This window comes from Nomascus leucogenys, chromosome 15, assembly GCF_006542625.1.
Source record: "Nomascus leucogenys isolate Asia chromosome 15, Asia_NLE_v1, whole genome shotgun sequence".
Taxonomy (NCBI): Eukaryota; Metazoa; Chordata; class Mammalia; order Primates; family Hylobatidae; genus Nomascus; species Nomascus leucogenys.
In genome coordinates, this window is record NC_044395.1 from 60,384,986 (window position 1) to 60,403,244 (window position 18,259).

An 18,259-nucleotide genomic window follows, 5' to 3' on the forward strand; every position below is an offset into this window, starting at 1 on the left:
TAAAAGTGTGATTAAATTGTGAACATCTTAGGCATCATTACTGTGAGCAGTAATACTTGTTGGTCAAATGAAATGCTGTACAATTTAGGTGTAGTTTTTTAAAAATCATAGCATTTTACCATGATTTTACATTTTTAGAGTAGAGAGAATTAAGTGTCAGGGGCATATATGTTGGGGGGAGGTGGACAATAGTGTTAAAACATAAAAATAAAATATTGTGATTTAATTATAAAGGAATATGTTGGGCCGGGCGCAGTGGCTCGCGCCTGTAATCCCAACACTTTGGGAGGCCAAGGTGGGCAGATCTCCTGAGATCCAGAGTTCGAGACCAGGCTAGCCAACGTGCTGAAACCCCATCTGTACTATAAATACAAAAATTAGCTGGGTGTGGTGGTGCACGCCTGTAATCTCAGCTCCTTGGGTGGCTGAGGCAGGAGAATTGCTTGAACCTGGGAGGCAGAGGGTGCAGTGAGCTGAGATCACACCGCTGCACTCCACCCTGGGCAAAAGAGCAAGACACCATCTCAAAAAAATAATTTGTGATACTGTTTATCCACGGCAGAACTTTTATTCTTAGAAATTTGAGGAATGGGCCGGGCGCAGTGGCTCACGCCTGTAATCCCAGCACTTTGGGAGGCCGAGGCGGGCAGATTACCTGAGGTAGGGAGTTCGAGACCAGCCTGACCAACATGGAGAAACCCAGTCTCTACTAAAAATACAAAATTAGCCAGGTGTGGTAACGCATGCCTGTAATCCCAGCTACTTGGGAGGCTGAGGCAGGAGAATCGCTTGAACCCGGGAGGCAGAGTTCAAGGAGGCAGTGGGCCAAGATCATGCCATTGCACTCCAGCCTGGGCAACAAGAGCAAAACTCTGTCTCAAAAAAAAAAAAAGAAAAGAAATTTGAGGAAAGATCTAGTTGTGACTTTAGCAAGTTATTTAATATTTCTGTGCCTTGGTTTCTTCATCTGCACAAGGGGGATAATAATAGTACCCATCTTTGGAAAGGACTTAGGACAGTGTCTGGCTCATAATAAGTGCTTATTATTAGTTTTTCTGAAAATATTTAGGCACCGAGAGGGCATGGACTTTGTCTTGTTCTCTGTCTTCAACACTTTTTGTATACTAGATTGTGTAGTCAAAGTCCCTGCATTCATGGAGCTTGCAATCTAGTCAGCACGTATCACTGTAGATAATAATTTGTGTTCATAGGAAGATAAACGAATACAGCCTTTATGCTTCCCTTAGAAACTAGTTATTTAAAGAACATCTAGTTGCCGATTTTCTTTTTTTTCAAGACGGAGTCTGGCTCTGTCGCCCAGGCTGGAGTGCAGTGGCGCGATCTCGGCTCACTGCAAGTTCCGCCTCCCAGGTTCACGCCATTCTCCTGCCTCAGCCTCCCGAGTAGCTGGGACTACAGGTGCCCGCCACCTCGCCCAGCTAATTTTTTGTATTTTTAGTAGACACGGGGTTTCACCGTGTTAGCCAGGATGGTCTCGATCTCCAAGATCTCCTGATCTCCTGATCTGCCTGCCTCGGCCTCCCAAAGTGCTGGGATTACAGGCGCGACACCGTGCCCGGCCTAATTGCTGATTTTCTACAGTGACAGTGTTGTTTTGTTTGCTTGTTGAAGTTGAAATCCTGAAGGGAATGTTAAGCTGTTAGCCTTGTGGCTGTGCATGCAGCTTTCTGCTTGTTCTGCTGATGGTTGAATCTTCTTTGATGTTTTGGGAGTTGGAAGATGCAGGTTTCAGTTCTAGTTCTGCTGATGATTTTGTACTTCCCTCCAAGCAAGTTACTTCTTAACCTTGTCTGTAATTGAAATGTTGGTACTAAATGACTTCTAAGGTTTTTTCCAACTGTTATTTTGTTATTAATCAAATTCTCCAAATTATGTTCTCAGGGAGGGAAGCAGGAATCAGTTGTTATTAATGTATGTTTGCCTTAAAACTAAAGGCTGAAATTTAAATGCTGAGCTCATTTTCATAATTGTATTTTGGTTTTATTTATAGATGCCAGAAGTGGGTGGAGAACTGTAGGAGAGCAGACTTAGAAGATAAAACACCTGATCAGCTAAATAAACATTATCGATTATGTGCCAAACATTTTGAGACCTCTATGATCTGTAGAACTGTGAGTAATAGAAGAGCTTGGTGTCTCTCTGTTTGTCTTGATTTCTCTCTCTCACTCTGGTTGGAAATGTAAGTATTTACCAATGTTGGAAGGTATTCCTATATCCTGCCACTTTAAGATGAAGACAGATTTGGAGCTGCATAGTATCTGTTTTGTTCTTAAAATCCTGATTTTGCCAGGCGCCTATAATCCCAGCACTTTGGGAGGCTGAGGCAGGAAGACCACTTGAGCTCAGGATTTTGAGACCAGCCTGGGCAACATGGCCAGACACCATCACTACAGAAAATACCAAAAAAACTAGCAAGGTGTGGTGACGTATGCCTGTAGTCCCAGCTACTTGGGAAGCTGAGATGGGAGGATACTTGAGCCCATGAAGTCGGGGCTGCAGAGAGTTGTGTTCATGCCACTCCACTCCATTCTGGGTAACAGAGTGAGAGCTTGTCTGGAAAAAAAACTCAAAATGATTAAAAAAAAAAAAAAAAAAACTCTTCTGTTCCTGATGCCCCATTTCTACTCACCCAAGGTAACTACTTTTTTTTTTTTTTTTTTTTAAGACAATCTCGCTCTGTCACCCAGGCTGGAGTGCAGTGGCGCTATCTCAGCTCACTGCAACCTCTGCCACCTCCCCCACCTCCTGGGCTCAAGCGATTCTCTCTCCTCAGCCTCCCAAGTAGCTGGGATTACAGGCATGTGCCACCAGGCCCAGCTAATTTTTGTATTTTTAGTAGAGATGGGGTTTCACCATGTTGGCCAGGCTGGTCTCAAACTCCTAACCTCAAGTGACCCGCCCACCTCGCCCTCCCAAAGTGCTGGGATTACATGCATGAGCCTCCATACCCGGCCGAGGTAACCACTTTTAAATATTATTTAGTCTTCAGGAAAATTTTAGATGATTATAAAAGTATATGTTTATTTAAGGTAAAGTTGGTGTTTTTATTTGGAGCTGTTTATCTAGAGCTTTTTTATGAGTAAAATTTTCATCTCGGAATGGAGCTCTTGTTTTCATGTTTTTGTATGTACTATTAGAACCAACTTTTAATTTTTATGTGGTAGATATAATAGTAAACAAATTAGCCAGGTAGTGTGGAAAAACATTTTCATCAATATTATGTAATTTCATATCAGGACCTACTGTTAACTGTGTGAGCTTGGCCAAGTCACTTCCCCTCTTTGGGCCCCAGTTCCTAATAAGGAGATTAGGCCAGGTAGTTCCTGAGTTCTAAGATTTTTAACCCTCTGTGATTCTCTTGCTGTGATTTATAAAAGGCACAAATAAGACAAATTTGATTGAAATGAAGCAGACTTGTTTCATTGTAACTAATGTAACACCTCAGATATTGGGATAGACATAAACTTGATTCAAAGATACACTATATGTTGTTGTGCAGCAATTTATTTTGATATTTTTTTCAGATACATTTTGCAGAGGCATCAGAAAACTAAAGAATGATTGGGTTATTTTATTTCTCAAAATTAATTGAAGCAGATACTTGTGAAGTCACTGGGAGGTGAGCCAATTCCGGTTCAACAGTTTAATCACAAATATTTGAGGAATATTTTTGCCTTGATTTGTTAAGAGGGTAATGATCAACCAAAATAAAAGGTTTCATATGTTTAAAAGGCAAACTACTTTTATGTTCTTGATACTAAGTAAAAATATCCCAAATTATTTTAAATACATTTGCCATATGCATTTTTGCATTTTTATTTTAGCAATAAATATGGTCTCTTAATTAGATAATTCTAACCAGATTGTGAGAAATTTAAAGGATAGTTCATTCTTACATTCTTTAGTTAGAGAATAGAACAGAAAGATGAGCCAGGTTTACTTTTTAAATTTCTAAATGATTCTTCAATCTTGAATAAATGAATCCAAATGTGAGAAAATGTTCTTTCTATACGTCTAGGAGATGTTGTTATTAAAAACTGGATTTCTGGGCTGGGTATGGTAGCTCACACCTGTAATCCCAGCACTTTGGGAGGCTGAGGCGGGTTGATCATTTGCGGTCAGGAGTTTGAGACCAGCCTGGCCAACAGGGGGAAACCCCTTCTCTACTAAAAATACCAAACAAAACAAAACAAAAAAAATTTTGCTGGGCGTGGTGGTGCACACGTGTAATCCTAGCTGCTCAGGAGGCTGAAACAGGAGAATCACTTGAACCCAGGAGGCTGAGGTTGCAGTGAGCCGAGATTGCGCCACTGCACTTCAGCCTTGGTGACAGAGTGAGACTGTGTCTCAAAAACAAACAAAAACCCCTGGATTTTCTGATATCTGTATCTAAATGTTTAAGAGTTTTGGCTTTATTAGTTTGGCATTGAAGATCTCATCAGTAGCAAGGCACAGTGGCACGTGTCTGTAGTCCCAGCTACTCTGGAGTCCAAGGCTGAAGGATTGCTTGAGCCTAGGAGTTCAGAGCCAGCCTGGGCAACATGGTGGTGAGACCCTGTCTTTAAACAAACAGACAAAAAAAAAAGATCTCATCAGTAAACATTCATGACTACTGAATTTGGCCGGAGCCAAATATTTTATTATTTTGATGCTAGAGTAAGATTATTGTTTTATGCTCAAACCTTAATTCAGCAGTTAAAGATTAAATCTTGACACTGAGATACTTGATATCATACGTAGTAATTGAATATTGTCTTTTTTGGCATGTGTCCTTATAGATATTTATGTATTTTTTTTTTTTTATTTTTTGAGACAGGGTCTCGCTCTGTTGCCTAAGCTGGGGTGCAGTGGCGCAGTCATGGCTCACTGCAGCCCTAACCTCCCAGGTTCAAGCAGTCCTCCCCGCTGAGCCTCCCAAGTAGCTGGAACTACAGGCACGTGCCACCATACCTCGCTAATTTTTGTATTTTTTGTAGAGATGGAGTTTTGCCATGTTACCTAAGCTGGTCTTGAACTCCTGGGGTCAAGCCGTCTACCCGGCCGAGGCCTCCCAAAGTGTTGCAATTACAGGTGTGAGCCAACATTCCTGGCCAAAATAAATATGTATAAAATTTTTTTTTCATTTTTTTCATTCATACATTCTGTTTTCTGATCTATAATATCTTTGCTTTATTTGCAAATAGAAAATCAATTTGATTTGACTTTTAAAAATTTATTAAAATGTTTTATTCCTCTCCTCCTTATTTAATAATTAGTAAGATATCAAGAATTGACTGTGGATGTGTTTTTGCTTATTTTGGGGACATTTGCTCAGTGTGAAAGATGGGGGAGCTTTGAGTATAATAACTTGTACTCCCTTCAGTGATTGTGTCCCTAACCGATTCCTCATTCAGCCTCCCTAGTAGACTCAGGAGGATCACAAGCCCAGCACTAGAAGTTGAGTGTTACTAAGAAGTCAGAGAATCACCTTTGTGTTTTCTATTATGGCATGGAATTGAACTAGAAAATATTGACTCTGAATAGAAATTCATCCCAAATGTGTTTAACAACTCTTTGGGTACAACCCAAGATAGTGTGTTCCATTTAGATACATGTTTTCCCTTCATGTCCTCCCAACCTCCCTTCCTTGGGTGAACAAATTTAGAAGTTGTTGTTTTTGTTTGGCATGTTCTTTGAACATGCTTAGATATTTTGAAATAATCACTGCTTCCAAGAAAGCTTGTTTAAATAAAGTATGTCTTACCTTTATCATTGCAAATTCAGGAAGAAATTAAAGGCACTATTCTTTGGACTGTCTGAGGGGAGTGTAATAGCAGTTATTTATTACTGTCCCTCTTAATAAGCTTCTTGTCTCTTACCCAGCCTCCTCAGGGCTGGCAGTAGGACTGTTACCATCTAAGTATGCATCCAGCTTCTAGCCAAGTTGGATGAAATTAACAGGAAGTAGGGTAGAGTATGATCATTCTTTCATAAGATGATTAGGACTTGAAAGAAATATAGAAATACCTAGATTAGCATTTGCAAAAGTGTGATTATGTATATCAATATCACTTGTGGTGTGAGAGTTGGTTTCATGTGGCAGATGAATCAATTTTTATTTTAGAAGTTTTGTAGTATGTGTTAAAAACATAAAATTTTTAAAGACTTTTTTAAAAACATAAGATAAAAACATCAGATTATTCTTCCTACAGTTTTATTACTTAAGACAGTGTTAACTAAAAAATGAGTAGATTGTGTAAAAATACAGATGGTAATATAACTGAAATGGCAAGCATTAGGATCATTACTATGTGAATAATTTCATTTTGGGAAATGTTGATCTAGTTCAATACCAGAATTTTATTCAGAAAAAGAAACTGGGGCCCAAAAAGGGAAAGTAATTTAGCCAGGGTGTCTTAGTGAGTCACTCACTAGTAGAGTTTGGACTAGTTCCTAGGTCTCCTGGGTCCCAGTCCAATATTTTCACTGTGCCTTGATGCTTCTCAGTAATATTAGCAAAAGTGGAACATTAGGTAAAATAGGGATGCATTATTATGGAACATACAAGAGTGCAGATTATTTTGGGAGACTTGTACCTCCTGTAGATTTGGTGGGCTTGTGGAATGCCAGTACAGATAAAGTAGCTGGGATGCTGAATTAGAAACAGATATGCAAAATGCAAGTACATTTTATGTTTTATGCCTACCTTCAATTCAATTTCTTAATTTATAATAGATTGCCAGAAGGGCAAATGCAGGCACAGTTGGAAATAGTAGACTGACCTGAACTGACATCAAATTCTGTAAGTCTCTATACTTTAGAGCTGGAGTTGAAGGAATATTGTGGAGGTCATTAACATAGAATTTTATTGATGTGTAATATATTTATAAGGACCATCTCTGAATTAACACATTTTTCTTTTTCAGAGTCCTTATAGGACAGTTCTTCGAGATAATGCAATACCAACAATATTTGATCTTACCAGTCATTTGAACAACCCACATAGTAGACACAGAAAACGAATAAAAGAACTGGTATGTCTGTGTACTTTCAGCTTTCCCACCTTCCCCCATAATACTATGAAATCAAATACAGATGCATTTATGTTAAAATTAATCCAAATTACTCTCTATTTCAGAGGTAATGTAACAGGAAATAAATGTTATGGTTGTTAAATAGTAGCCTAGATGTGAGATGATGAGTTTTAGTATTTAAACTGGAAAATCTCCCTCAAAGTTAGCCAGTTGATACTTGTTGACTTGGTCCAGAGTGTGCTGTTAATTACAGGCCACTAGCTCATTCCCTTCTGGAGAAGAAGGAAAAAGCTACCTTTTCTTTCGTAGTAAGGAAAATAGAGCCGAGGTGTTTGCAGAGTTCAGCACAAAGGAATAAAGAAAGGGAAAGTGTCAAAGTGGAGACATGGAATGTTTTAAAGATAAGGCTTCTATCACTATTAAATATGGACAGGGTTTAGAAAAAAACATTGAAATCTCTGTATATGGCATAATTTACACATATTCTTATGTTCCTTGGATATCCTTCAGTTCTGAGGATTGACACCTGTCTGTATTTTGTTGACCTTAGGTGAACAGAAGTACAGTAACTCCTTAGTCCATGGCTTTCTGTCATCATTTCCACTAGCAAGGCCCTTGTTTTGCTTTATTATTTTTCCTTCTTCACCCACTATTACCATTACCATTCCTTTCCCTACCAGTTGGTGTCCATGCTAGTGTATTTAGTATATGTCCTATCAGTCCACCTACTGTGTGCTTTTTAAAGATAGCACTTATCTAATTTTCCTTATTCTATGCTTACCTATTTAGATATTTTATCCATTTGGAGTTAGTAGGTATGATGTACAGTAGGGATCTATAATAACTTTTTCTCCTTATAGAGAAACTGTTTTCCCAACATAGTCTGTTAATTCTTCCTTTCCTCCACTGGTATAAAATGCCACCTCTGTTATGTAACAAGTTTACATAAGGCTGTTTTGGGGAGTTCTGTTCCATTTCACTGTATTATTTGTTTGCAACTATACCACACTGTTTTATTACCATGGCATTGTAATATATCTTACTTTCAAATAAGGTGATTGTTTAACTCTTCTTTTTCTTAACTATTTGTGGACCTTTATTCCTCCCTATGATTTTTTTTTTTTTCCCCTCCGAAACAGAGTCTCACTCTGTCACCCAGGCTGGAGTGCGGTGGCATGATCTTGGCCCACTGCAACCTCCACCTCCCGGTTTCCAGCAATTCTCCTGCCTCAGCCTCCCAAGTAGCTGAGACTACAGGTGCTCACCACCACGCCTGACTAATTTTGTATTTTTGGTAGAGACGCAGTTTTACCATGTCAGCCAGGCTGGTCTCGAACTCCTGACCTCCCCACCTCGGCCTCCCAAAGTGCTGGGATTATAGACGTGAGCCACCAGCCTCCTCCATATGAATTTGAAAGTCCTTTTGTCAAGTTCTCCTAGAACTTCTTTTGGGATTTTCATTATAATTGCTTTGAATTGACATCTTTACAATATTAGCTATTGTAAATTTATTACTAGTTTAGTATTACTAATGTTAGTAAATGAATATTACTAGTTTACTGTTACAGTATAAACTATTGTAAAGTATTAACTAGTTCTATCCATGAATAGAAAAAAATATCCCATAAAATACCTACCAAATAATAGCAATCGTCAACAAAACTAAATACTAGTTTTTTGAAAAGAATATTAGAATACTTTTAGGAGTACAGAAAATGAAAAATTTTGAGAGCTTTTGTTACAGTTCTTTAAATGAGAATGTATACATTCTTCCTTAGATCACTTCTTAAATACATTATGATTCTTATTGGTACAGATGATATATTCTGGTTGAAATTGTTTCCAGCACTTTTGATGAACTTCTTTTTAAGTTAATCCTAATAAGTCGTCTGAGTTTTTCCTCTGTTACTGATTGTATCATCTGCAAATAAGGAGAAATTTGTCTCTTTCAGTTCTTATTATTTTAATTTTTTCTGTTGCCTGTCTTGTTTAGTCAAGATCCCTGGTACTATGTTGAACAATTCTAGTAATGTCATACTTGCTTTGCCCCATTAAGTATAATGTTTGCTGTTGGTATTGTTAGATAGTTTTTATCAAGTTAAGGAAATTCTCTTCTACTCCCATATTCAGAGTTCTGTTGTTTTTTTTTTTTTAAGACGGGGTCTCACTCTGTCACCCAGGCCAGAGTGCAGTGGGGCAGACACTGCTCACTGCAGCCTCTACCTCCTGGGCTGAAGCAATCCTCTTACCTCAGCCTCCCAAGTAGCTGGGACCACAGGTGTGTGCCACCATGCCTGGCTTATTTTTTTGTATTTTTTTTTTATAGATGGGGTCATGCCATGTTGCCCAGTTTGGTCTCAAACTCCTGGGCTCAAGCAGTCCTACTACCTCAGCCCCCCAAAGTGCTGGGATTACAATAGTGAGCCACCACGCCTGATCTATATCCCGTTTTTGTATTTAACTTATCACATGCTTTCATTGCATGTATTTAATAGAAAAGTTCATTTTTTTCATTCTTTAATGCAATAAGTAATACTAATGGATTTTCTGTGAACCATCTGCATTTCTGTAATGAACTCTAGTTGATTGCAATATGTCTATTTGCTTTTATATACCATTGGATTCAATTGGTCAATATTATATTTAGGATTTTACATTTGTGAATCTTGGCCTGTAACTTTTTTTTCATGTACTCTTATTACCCAGTTATAATATCAAGGTTCTATTGGCCTCATAAAATAAGTTAGATATCTTTTTTTTTTTTTCTCCTAGAAAAATTTGTATAGATAGATGTTATCTGCTCTTGAAAGTAAGGTAGAACTTGGTAAAACCATTAGATGGTTTGGGGTGGGTGAGGGAAAGTTTTGATTGCCATTCTGCTATCTTTATTGGTGTTCTCTTTCTTCTTGTGTTTTGTTAATGTTTCCAAAAATTTATGAAACTTTAATAATCTTTTCAAAGAACCAGTAGTTTTGTCAGTGATTGTTGTACTTATGAACTATTTTATTGGTTTTTCCTTGATTAGGGTGATTTATTTTTTGACTCTTTTTCTAGCTTCTTGAATGTTTAGCTCATATTTATGTGTATTCAAAGCTATAAAAGTCCCTCTTAGGTCCATTTTAGCTATACCCCACAACTTTAGACATATAGTGCTGTCATGTCTGGCTGTAGGTATTTTGTAATTTCTCTATTTTGTTAACATAGAATTGTTTTTCTTAGTTTCCAGATGTGGAATTATTTTTAAAAACTATTTGATATTTTAAATTTTAAATGTTATTAAGAGATACATAGAGGATACATATAGTCTATGTGATGTTGATTCTTCTTGATTTTTTTGCATCCATTATTGCTATTGAAGTCTGTGCCAGCCTGATTCTTGTTCCTTTTTAGGTAATCTTCTTTTTCTCCCTCAAAGCCTTTTAGAAGTTTTCTTTATATTTGACATTTTAAAATTTGCTAATTATCTAGATGTGAGTTTGTTTCTTATGTACCTTAATTTGTCATCTTACAGCTGAGGACTTACATCTTAAATTGTGAGAAATCCTTAGTTTTTATTTTTCTTTATGGATTTTCCCCTCTATTTGTTTATTTCTATTTTCCTGGGACTTCTCTTAGATGAATACTGGCACTTACATTACAGTCTTCCATATCAGCTTTCTTCTTGGTGTCCATGGAGGACTGATTCCAGGACCTTCCCTCAGAGAGCAAAATCCACAGATGCTTGATTCCCTTATATAAAGTGGTGTAGTATTTGCATATAACTTACACACATCCTCCTGTGTACTTTAAATCATTTATAATACCTAATACAATGTAGTGCTATGTAAATAGTTGTTATATTACATTGTTTAGAGAATAATGACAAGAACAAAAATCTGTGTGTTCAGTGTAGACACAACCATCCTTTTTTTTTTTTTTTGAGACAGATTTTCGCTCTTGTTGCCCAGGCTGGAGTGCAAGGGTGTGATCTCAGCTCACCGCAACCTCCGCCTCCCGGGATCAAGCAATTCTGCCTCAGCCTCCCAAGTAGCTGGGATCACAGGCATGTGCCACCATGCCCGGCTTATTTTGTATTTTTAGTAGAGACAAGGTTTCTCCATGTTGGTCAGGCTGGTCTCAAATTCCCGACCTCAGGTGATCCTCCCGCCTCAGCTTCACAAAGTGCTGGGATTACAGGCGTGAGCCACCATGCCCGGCACAACCATCCATTTTTAAATAATACCTAGATTATTTATGATACTTAATACATTTATGTGTTTGTAACACCTACTACAATGTAAATGCTGTATAAATAGTTATGCTACGTTATATAGGGGAATAATGAGAAAAAAGTCTGTACGTGTTCAAGATAGATACAACCATCCATTTTTTCCCCAGCATTTTCAGTGCATGGTTGGTTGAATCCATAGATACGAAGTGTAATATGTATCAGGATGAGGAGCTCAGTCACTTGCTGTCCTGTAGCTATCATTTCCCTGTAGTCTGTCCCTTAGAGAGCCTCACATATCTCACAGCAGGCATATTCTTCCTGACCCACCATCCTTATAAACGTGCAGTCCATAGGATAAGGAGGGGATGTCCAGGTTGACCAACCTGCTGATGTTTCTTGTTACCAGCACCATATCCAGTGCTGCCCAACAGGCATCCTGCTGTCTTCAGCTGTCACTGGCATTGCTGCTTTTCTGCCACAGAAAGTAACAGAGTGGCTCATGATTTAAGCATTGTAGAGGGTTGGAAGGAAAGTAAAGGATGCAGCTGGAAAGTTCTTCCTTTGTCTAACCCTATTGGTGCCACTTGGCCTACTATGCTCTGTGTATGCTCTGTGTATCTCTTCCATGCTGGTACTCTTTCACCTTCTGCTTCTCAGGGATTTCTCATCACTTTTGTGTTGAGTCCTGAGATTCAGCAACCTCCTTCTTATGGGACATCTCCAGGGTTAAATTGGGAAGTAAAATGATTTGTGTCCTCTTGAATTTAACTCCAAGTGCCATGGTGTATTTTCGTGCCTTTCATTAGCCAGTAAACACTTATAACCCAAAGTTATGATGATTTAGGTAGAAAATAAGTAAAATGATATATTCTTTTTTCCCTAAGACTTTGTTATAACCTTGGAGTCATTAACAGCTTATCCTGGTTTTCTCATTGTCTGTCTGTTTGAAGAATGTATACTATATAAAGAATTTATGCTCTTGAAAGAATTAAATTGACTCAGAATAGGCATTTGTATTTGTGAGTCTAAGATGATACACTAGAGGTCAGTTTTTTAAAGATGATTTGTTTTTTTCTTTTTTTTCTTGACATTTAGAGTGAAGATGAAATCAGGACACTGAAACAGAAAAAAAGTAAGTGATAGTGTTAATGACTCAACTTCTGAATGCCTTTTAAAAAGGCCTTGACCTGGTAAGGACAAATAAATATGTTCTGTGTTGAAAACCTACCTTGAGAATGAATGTAGGAGTGTGCTCAACTTTGTCCTGTGTTTTGGAATTATCTGTGAGACTAAAGTCTAATTTTAGTTTGTCTTTATTGAGCGCTGCAATGCCACACACTGTGCTATATGCAGGCCTCATGGAGGTGACGCCTCCTCTCTCAGTGTGGTAGGGGTGGCAGGCACACAGTGCTCCACTGTAGGGAAGGAAGGGCAACAGTAGAGGCATGCACCGAATCTCTTTTCTGTCCACCCAGTTGTGGTATGTAATAAATTCTTGGTAAATGTTTAAGGACTAAATGCTGTGGGGGCATATAGTGCCACTGGGAGTAGTGGTCACAACAGCCTTTCTGTAGGTGCTGATGTCCGAATTATGTTACCAAAGGACGAGGGCTAGAAGCTCTTTTTCTTCTTGTTGGTTATTAGTTACTCCTCCTCCTCTATTTCTTCCTCCTATTGCTATTATTATTAACATAGCATTTTACTGAGTGCTTACTGATGCCAAGTCATTGTTCTAAGTGCTTTACTTGTATTAATTAATTTAATTCTCACAATAGCCATGAGATAAGTACTGTTATTTCTCTCTTTATGGATGAGGAGATATGGACTTGGGCAAAGAGAGGGAAAGGTATTCTGTGCATGAAACAGGGTGCTGTTTTGGGGAACTACACTCATTTTAGTGTTGTTAAAGTTTGTGATAACCCATTATGGTTAGAAAATGAGCCTAGAGAGGCCAGAACTTGCAGACTTGTGGGCTATTAGCAATAGGGAACCATTGAGGGGTTTGTAAGTAGGTGATAACAGGGACCTGATTTCCATGGTACATACAGTACTCTGTTGGATTAGAAAAGGTAACACTGGAGGCACGGAGGCTAGTTGGGCTGACCAAATAAAAGTTGAAAGGCCTTGAATTAAGGCAATAGTAGAGAGAGTAAAGGGAATAGATCCAAGGAACTTAAAAAATTTGTATACCTATGACACCTAGGAAAGATGCCCAAAAGAAGAGGGACTTGACTTTTCAGTTTGTACTCTTTGCTCTTTAATGAACTTCTTTTTGAAAAAAAATAAAAGCAAAAGAATTAGTACTTGTTAATTGGAAGTGGAGAAATAATGGAGGAGAGAGGGAGGGAGCCAGACAGGCAGGCGTCCAGGATAACCTCTTGCTTTCTGGCTTGGGAAGCCTCCCTAGTATAGAACCACTGCTGTGTCACGTATGATGAATAGCAGTGTCATCTGATTTGAGGAGGGGTGAAGGAAGGATGCTCCCTGCATTTTGCTGAGCCCTTATGAAGCTCTGAAGCATGGCTCACACGGGCTCCAGTCAGACTAGATTTCTCTTTGTACTTGGACAGCCTGCTTCCCTCTTCTACCTTAGTGCTTTTGCTGGAATAGTTCTCACCAACTGAAATGCCCTCCTTGTTCATGTCCCCCTTATTTATCCTTGTCATCAAATGCAACTTCTTCTGAATTTTTGTTTCTCCCCACCGCCCTCCATAGTCTTTTTTCTTTTTGAGATGGAGTCTCACTCTGTTGCCCAGGCTGGAGTGTAGTGGCACGATCTCGGCTCACTACAACCTCTGCCTCCCGGGTTCAGACGATTCTCCTGTCTCAGCCTCCTGAGTAGCTAGGACTACAGGCATGTGCCACCACGCCCAGCTAATTTTTGTATTTTTAGTAGAGATGGGGTTTCACCATATTGGCCAGGCTGGTCTCAAACTCCTGACCTCGTGATCCACCCACCTCAGCCTCCCAAAGTGCTGGGATTATAGACGTAAGCCACTGCACCTGGCCCTAGTCTTATGTTCTAAGAACTAGGTTTTAACTGTGCCTCCTCAGATTTGGGTTCTTTTCCTGCAGACACCACTGACCTGTATGACTATGGGCAGGGCATTTAGCCTGTAGGGCCTCAGTTTTCCTATCCCCTATGAAGAGATTAGGCTAAGATGTGTGATATTCTAATACTAGCCCTAAGAGTTACATTAATCTCCTTTATATTATACTGGTTTGTACAGTTATCCCATCTCCCATGTAAATGTGTGGCATAATGGTTTGATAAAAACAGCATCAGCATGGATCTTGGAGCCAGACACACTTGGATTTCAACTTTACTTCCATTCTCCTAACTGTATTTGTGATCTTGGGCAAGTTGTGTCCTCGTTTGTCAAGTGGGGCCGATACCACCTGCCTGAACAGAGAGTAATGTGATGCATATAAAATACTAAGCACAGTACCTTAGTAATTAGTTCTGTCCCACTTTGTTTTTCTGAGGGCATGGACTGTCATTCATTACATATGTGGAATGTCTTGTTAAGTGTATTTTTAAAATTAGGCCGGATGTGGTATCTCACACCTTTAATCCTTGTACTTTGGAGCTGAGTTGGGAGGATCACTTGAGGCCAGGAGTTTAAGACCAGCCTGGGCAACATAGTGAGACCCTCCCTCTACTTCTTAAAAAAAAAAATTATTCCTATCTTATAACAGCATTTACATGTAGGATTAAAATATATCTCTTTACACTGTTTGTCCCTCCCACTAGAATGTGTCTTATCTTAGTGTCTTATTTTAATCTCTATCCTAGTCTGTGGTCTAGTAAATGCCCTGTGAATATTGAATGAATGAGTTTATGGATTTTAAATATTTAACCAAAGATGTAATATTTTTTGTTGTATGGTTTTTCATGAGCCTGTTTGTAAAATTAATTCTTTGTTTTCCAGTTGATGAAACTTCTGAGCAGGAACAAAAACATAAAGAAACCAACAATAGCAATGCTCAGAACCCCAGCGAAGAAGAGGGTGAAGGGCAAGATGAGGACATTTTACCTCTAACCCTTGAAGAGAAGGAAAACAAAGAATACCTAAAATCTCTATTTGAAATCTTGATTCTGATGGGAAAGCAAAACATACCTCTGGATGGACATGAGGCTGATGAAATCCCAGAAGGTCTCTTTACTCCAGATAACTTTCAGGCACTGCTGGAGTGTCGGATAAATTCTGGTGAAGAGGTTCTGAGAAAGCGGTTTGAGACAACAGCAGTTAACACGTTGTTTTGTTCAAAAACACAGCAGAGGCAGATGCTAGAGATCTGTGAGAGCTGTATTCGAGAAGAAACTCTCAGGGAAGTGAGAGACTCACACTTCTTTTCCATTATCACTGATGATGTAGTGGACATAGCAGGGGAAGAGCACCTACCTGTGTTGGTGAGGTTTGTTGATGAATCTCATAACCTAAGAGAGGAATTTATAGGCTTCCTGCCTTATGAAGCCGATGCAGAAATTTTGGCTGTGAAATTTCACACTATGATAACTGAGAAGTGGGGATTAAATATGGAGTATTGTCGTGGCCAGGCTTACATTGTCTCTAGCGGATTTTCTTCCAAAATGAAAGTTGTTGCTTCTAGACTTTTAGAGAAATATCCCCAAGCTATCTACACACTCTGCTCTTCCTGTGCCTTAAATATGTGGTTGGCAAAATCAGTACCCGTTATGGGAGTATCTGTTGCATTAGGAACAATTGAGGAAGTTTGTTCTTTTTTCCATCGATCACCACAACTGCTTTTAGAACTTGACAACATAATTTCTGTTCTTTTTCAGAACAGTAAAGAAAGGGGTAAAGAACTGAAGGAAATCTGCCATTCTCAGTGGACAGGCAGGCATGATGCTTTTGAAATTTTAGTGGAACTCCTGCAAGCACTTGTTTTATGTTTAGATGGTATAAATAGTGACACAAATATTAGATGGAGTAACTGTATAGCTGGCCGAGCATTTGTACTCTGCAGTGCAGTAACAGATTTTGATTTCATTGTTACTATTGTTGTTCTTAAAAATGTCCTATCTTTTACAAGAGCCTTTGGGAAAAACCTCCAGGGGCAAACCTCCGATGTCTTCTTTGCAGCCGGTAGCTTGACTGCAGTACTGCATTCACTCAACGAAGTGATGGAAAATATTGAAGTTTATCATGAATTTTGGTTTGAGGAAGCCACAAATTTGGCAGCCAAACTTGATATTCAAATGAAACTCCCTGGGAAATTCCGCAGAGCTCACCAGGGTAACTTGGAATCTCAGCTAACCTCTGAGAGTTACTATAAAGAAACCCTAAGTGTCCCAACAGTGGAGCACATTATTCAGGAACTTAAAGATATATTCTCAGAACAGCACCTCAAAGCTCTTAAATGCTTATCTCTGGTACCCTCAGTCATGGGACAACTCAAATTCAATACGTCGGAGGAACACCATGCTGACATGTATAGAAGTGACTTACCCAATCCTGACACGCTGTCAGCTGAGCTTCATTGTTGGAGAATCAAATGGAAACACAGGGGGAAAGATATAGAGCTTCCGTCCACCATCTATGAAGCCCTCCACCTACCTGACATCAAGTTTTTTCCTAATGTGTATGCATTGCTGAAGGTCCTGTGTATTCTTCCTGTGATGAAGGTTGAGAATGAGCGGTATGAAAATGGACGAAAGCGTCTTAAAGCATATTTGAGGAACACTTTGACAGACCAAAGGTCAAGTAACTTGGCTTTGCTTAACATAAATTTTGATATAAAACACGACCTGGATTTAATGGTGGACACATATATTAAACTCTATACAAGTAAGTCAGAGCTTCCTACAGATAATTCTGAAACAGTGGAAAATACCTAAGAGACTTTTAAAAATAGGCTTTCTTATATTTGATATTTGGAAGAAAAGCTGTAAGGTGTATGTAGGCCACTTAATAACTAAATATCTTTGCCTATAGGACTCCATTGAATACATTAGCCATTGATAATCTACCTGTTTAAATGGCACCTGTTTGAACTCTTCATGCTTTGAAGACCTACCTGTTCTTCCAGAAGAGAGTATTGAAAGTGCCATGCTTCCTTTTGCGTGATCTCTGTTGACGGCACTCTGGAATTGTTTCAGTTAAGTCATTTTAGACATAGCATTTATTATCACTGTGGATCTCTACTTGTTGGGTGTTATGAATTCTTTGAAGAAATATATTTTGAAGAGGTGTGGGAGGAAGGAATACATTTTATAAAATGTTATAGTGAAGCCCACAATTGACCTTTGACTAATAGGAGTTTTAAGTATGTTAAAAATCTGTACTGGACAGTTACAAGAAATTACTGGAGAAAAGCTTGTGAGCTCACCAAACACGGATTTCAGTGTAGATTTTGTCTTTCTCGAACTTAAAGGAACAAATGACAAAGTTTGAATGGAAAAGCCTGCTGTTGTTCCACATCTCGTTGCTGTTTACATTCCTTTGTGGAGCCTACATCTTCCTAAGCTTTTTAGCAGGTATATGTTGAACACTTCTGTTTCATGATTGAGACAGAATCAGAGGCCATGGATACTGACAACTGATTTGTCTGGTTTTTTTTTTTTTCTGTCTTTTTCCATGACTCTTACCTACTGCCTCATCTTGATTTATAAGCAAAACCTGGAAAACCTACAAAATAAGTGTTGTGGTTTATCTGGAAAAATATGGAAAATATTGCTGTTATTTTTGGTGAAGAAAATCAATTTTGTATAGTTTATTTCAATCTAAATAAAATGTGAATTTTGTTTAAAGCTTAGGCACATTGTTTTTGGTGGGGTCAAAACATTATTGTGTAAATTCTCTTAAAAAACATTTGATAAACAGCTTCACAATTCAAGGTGAGTCTTTTGTATGTGGTTTACTACTTGGGTTATAGAAAAAAACAATTAAGAAAGTATTAAATGTAAGGTTCACCCAACTAGGTTTTTTTTTTTTTTTTTTTTTTTTAATGTACTGCGTAAGCCCTGATATAAATTGTCGGAATTTGTCTT

The 18,259-nt window shown here is 38.6% G+C and overlaps 1 protein-coding gene across 2 annotated transcripts in view; it reads left to right on the forward strand.

The window, feature by feature from the left end:
• The window catches only part of THAP12 (THAP domain containing 12), a 31,236-nt gene extending 13,217 nt beyond the window's left edge, over positions 1-18,019 (forward strand). The window contains exons 2-6 of one of the 2 annotated variants that reach the window (XR_004033682.1): positions 2,012-2,132; positions 3,546-3,640; positions 6,927-7,034; positions 12,340-12,376; positions 15,177-18,019. Coding sequence is in view for 1 of the 2 variants with exons in the window: in XM_030829642.1 (XP_030685502.1) it covers positions 2,012-2,132; positions 6,927-7,034; positions 12,340-12,376; positions 15,177-17,107 (2,197 nt within the window). In the remaining variant the exon portion in view is untranslated. The remainder of the gene's footprint in view (positions 1-2,011; positions 2,133-3,545; positions 3,641-6,926; positions 7,035-12,339; positions 12,377-15,176) is intronic. The other variant, XM_030829642.1, reaches the window with a different exon arrangement.
• Positions 18,020-18,259: the final 240 nt, after the last annotated feature.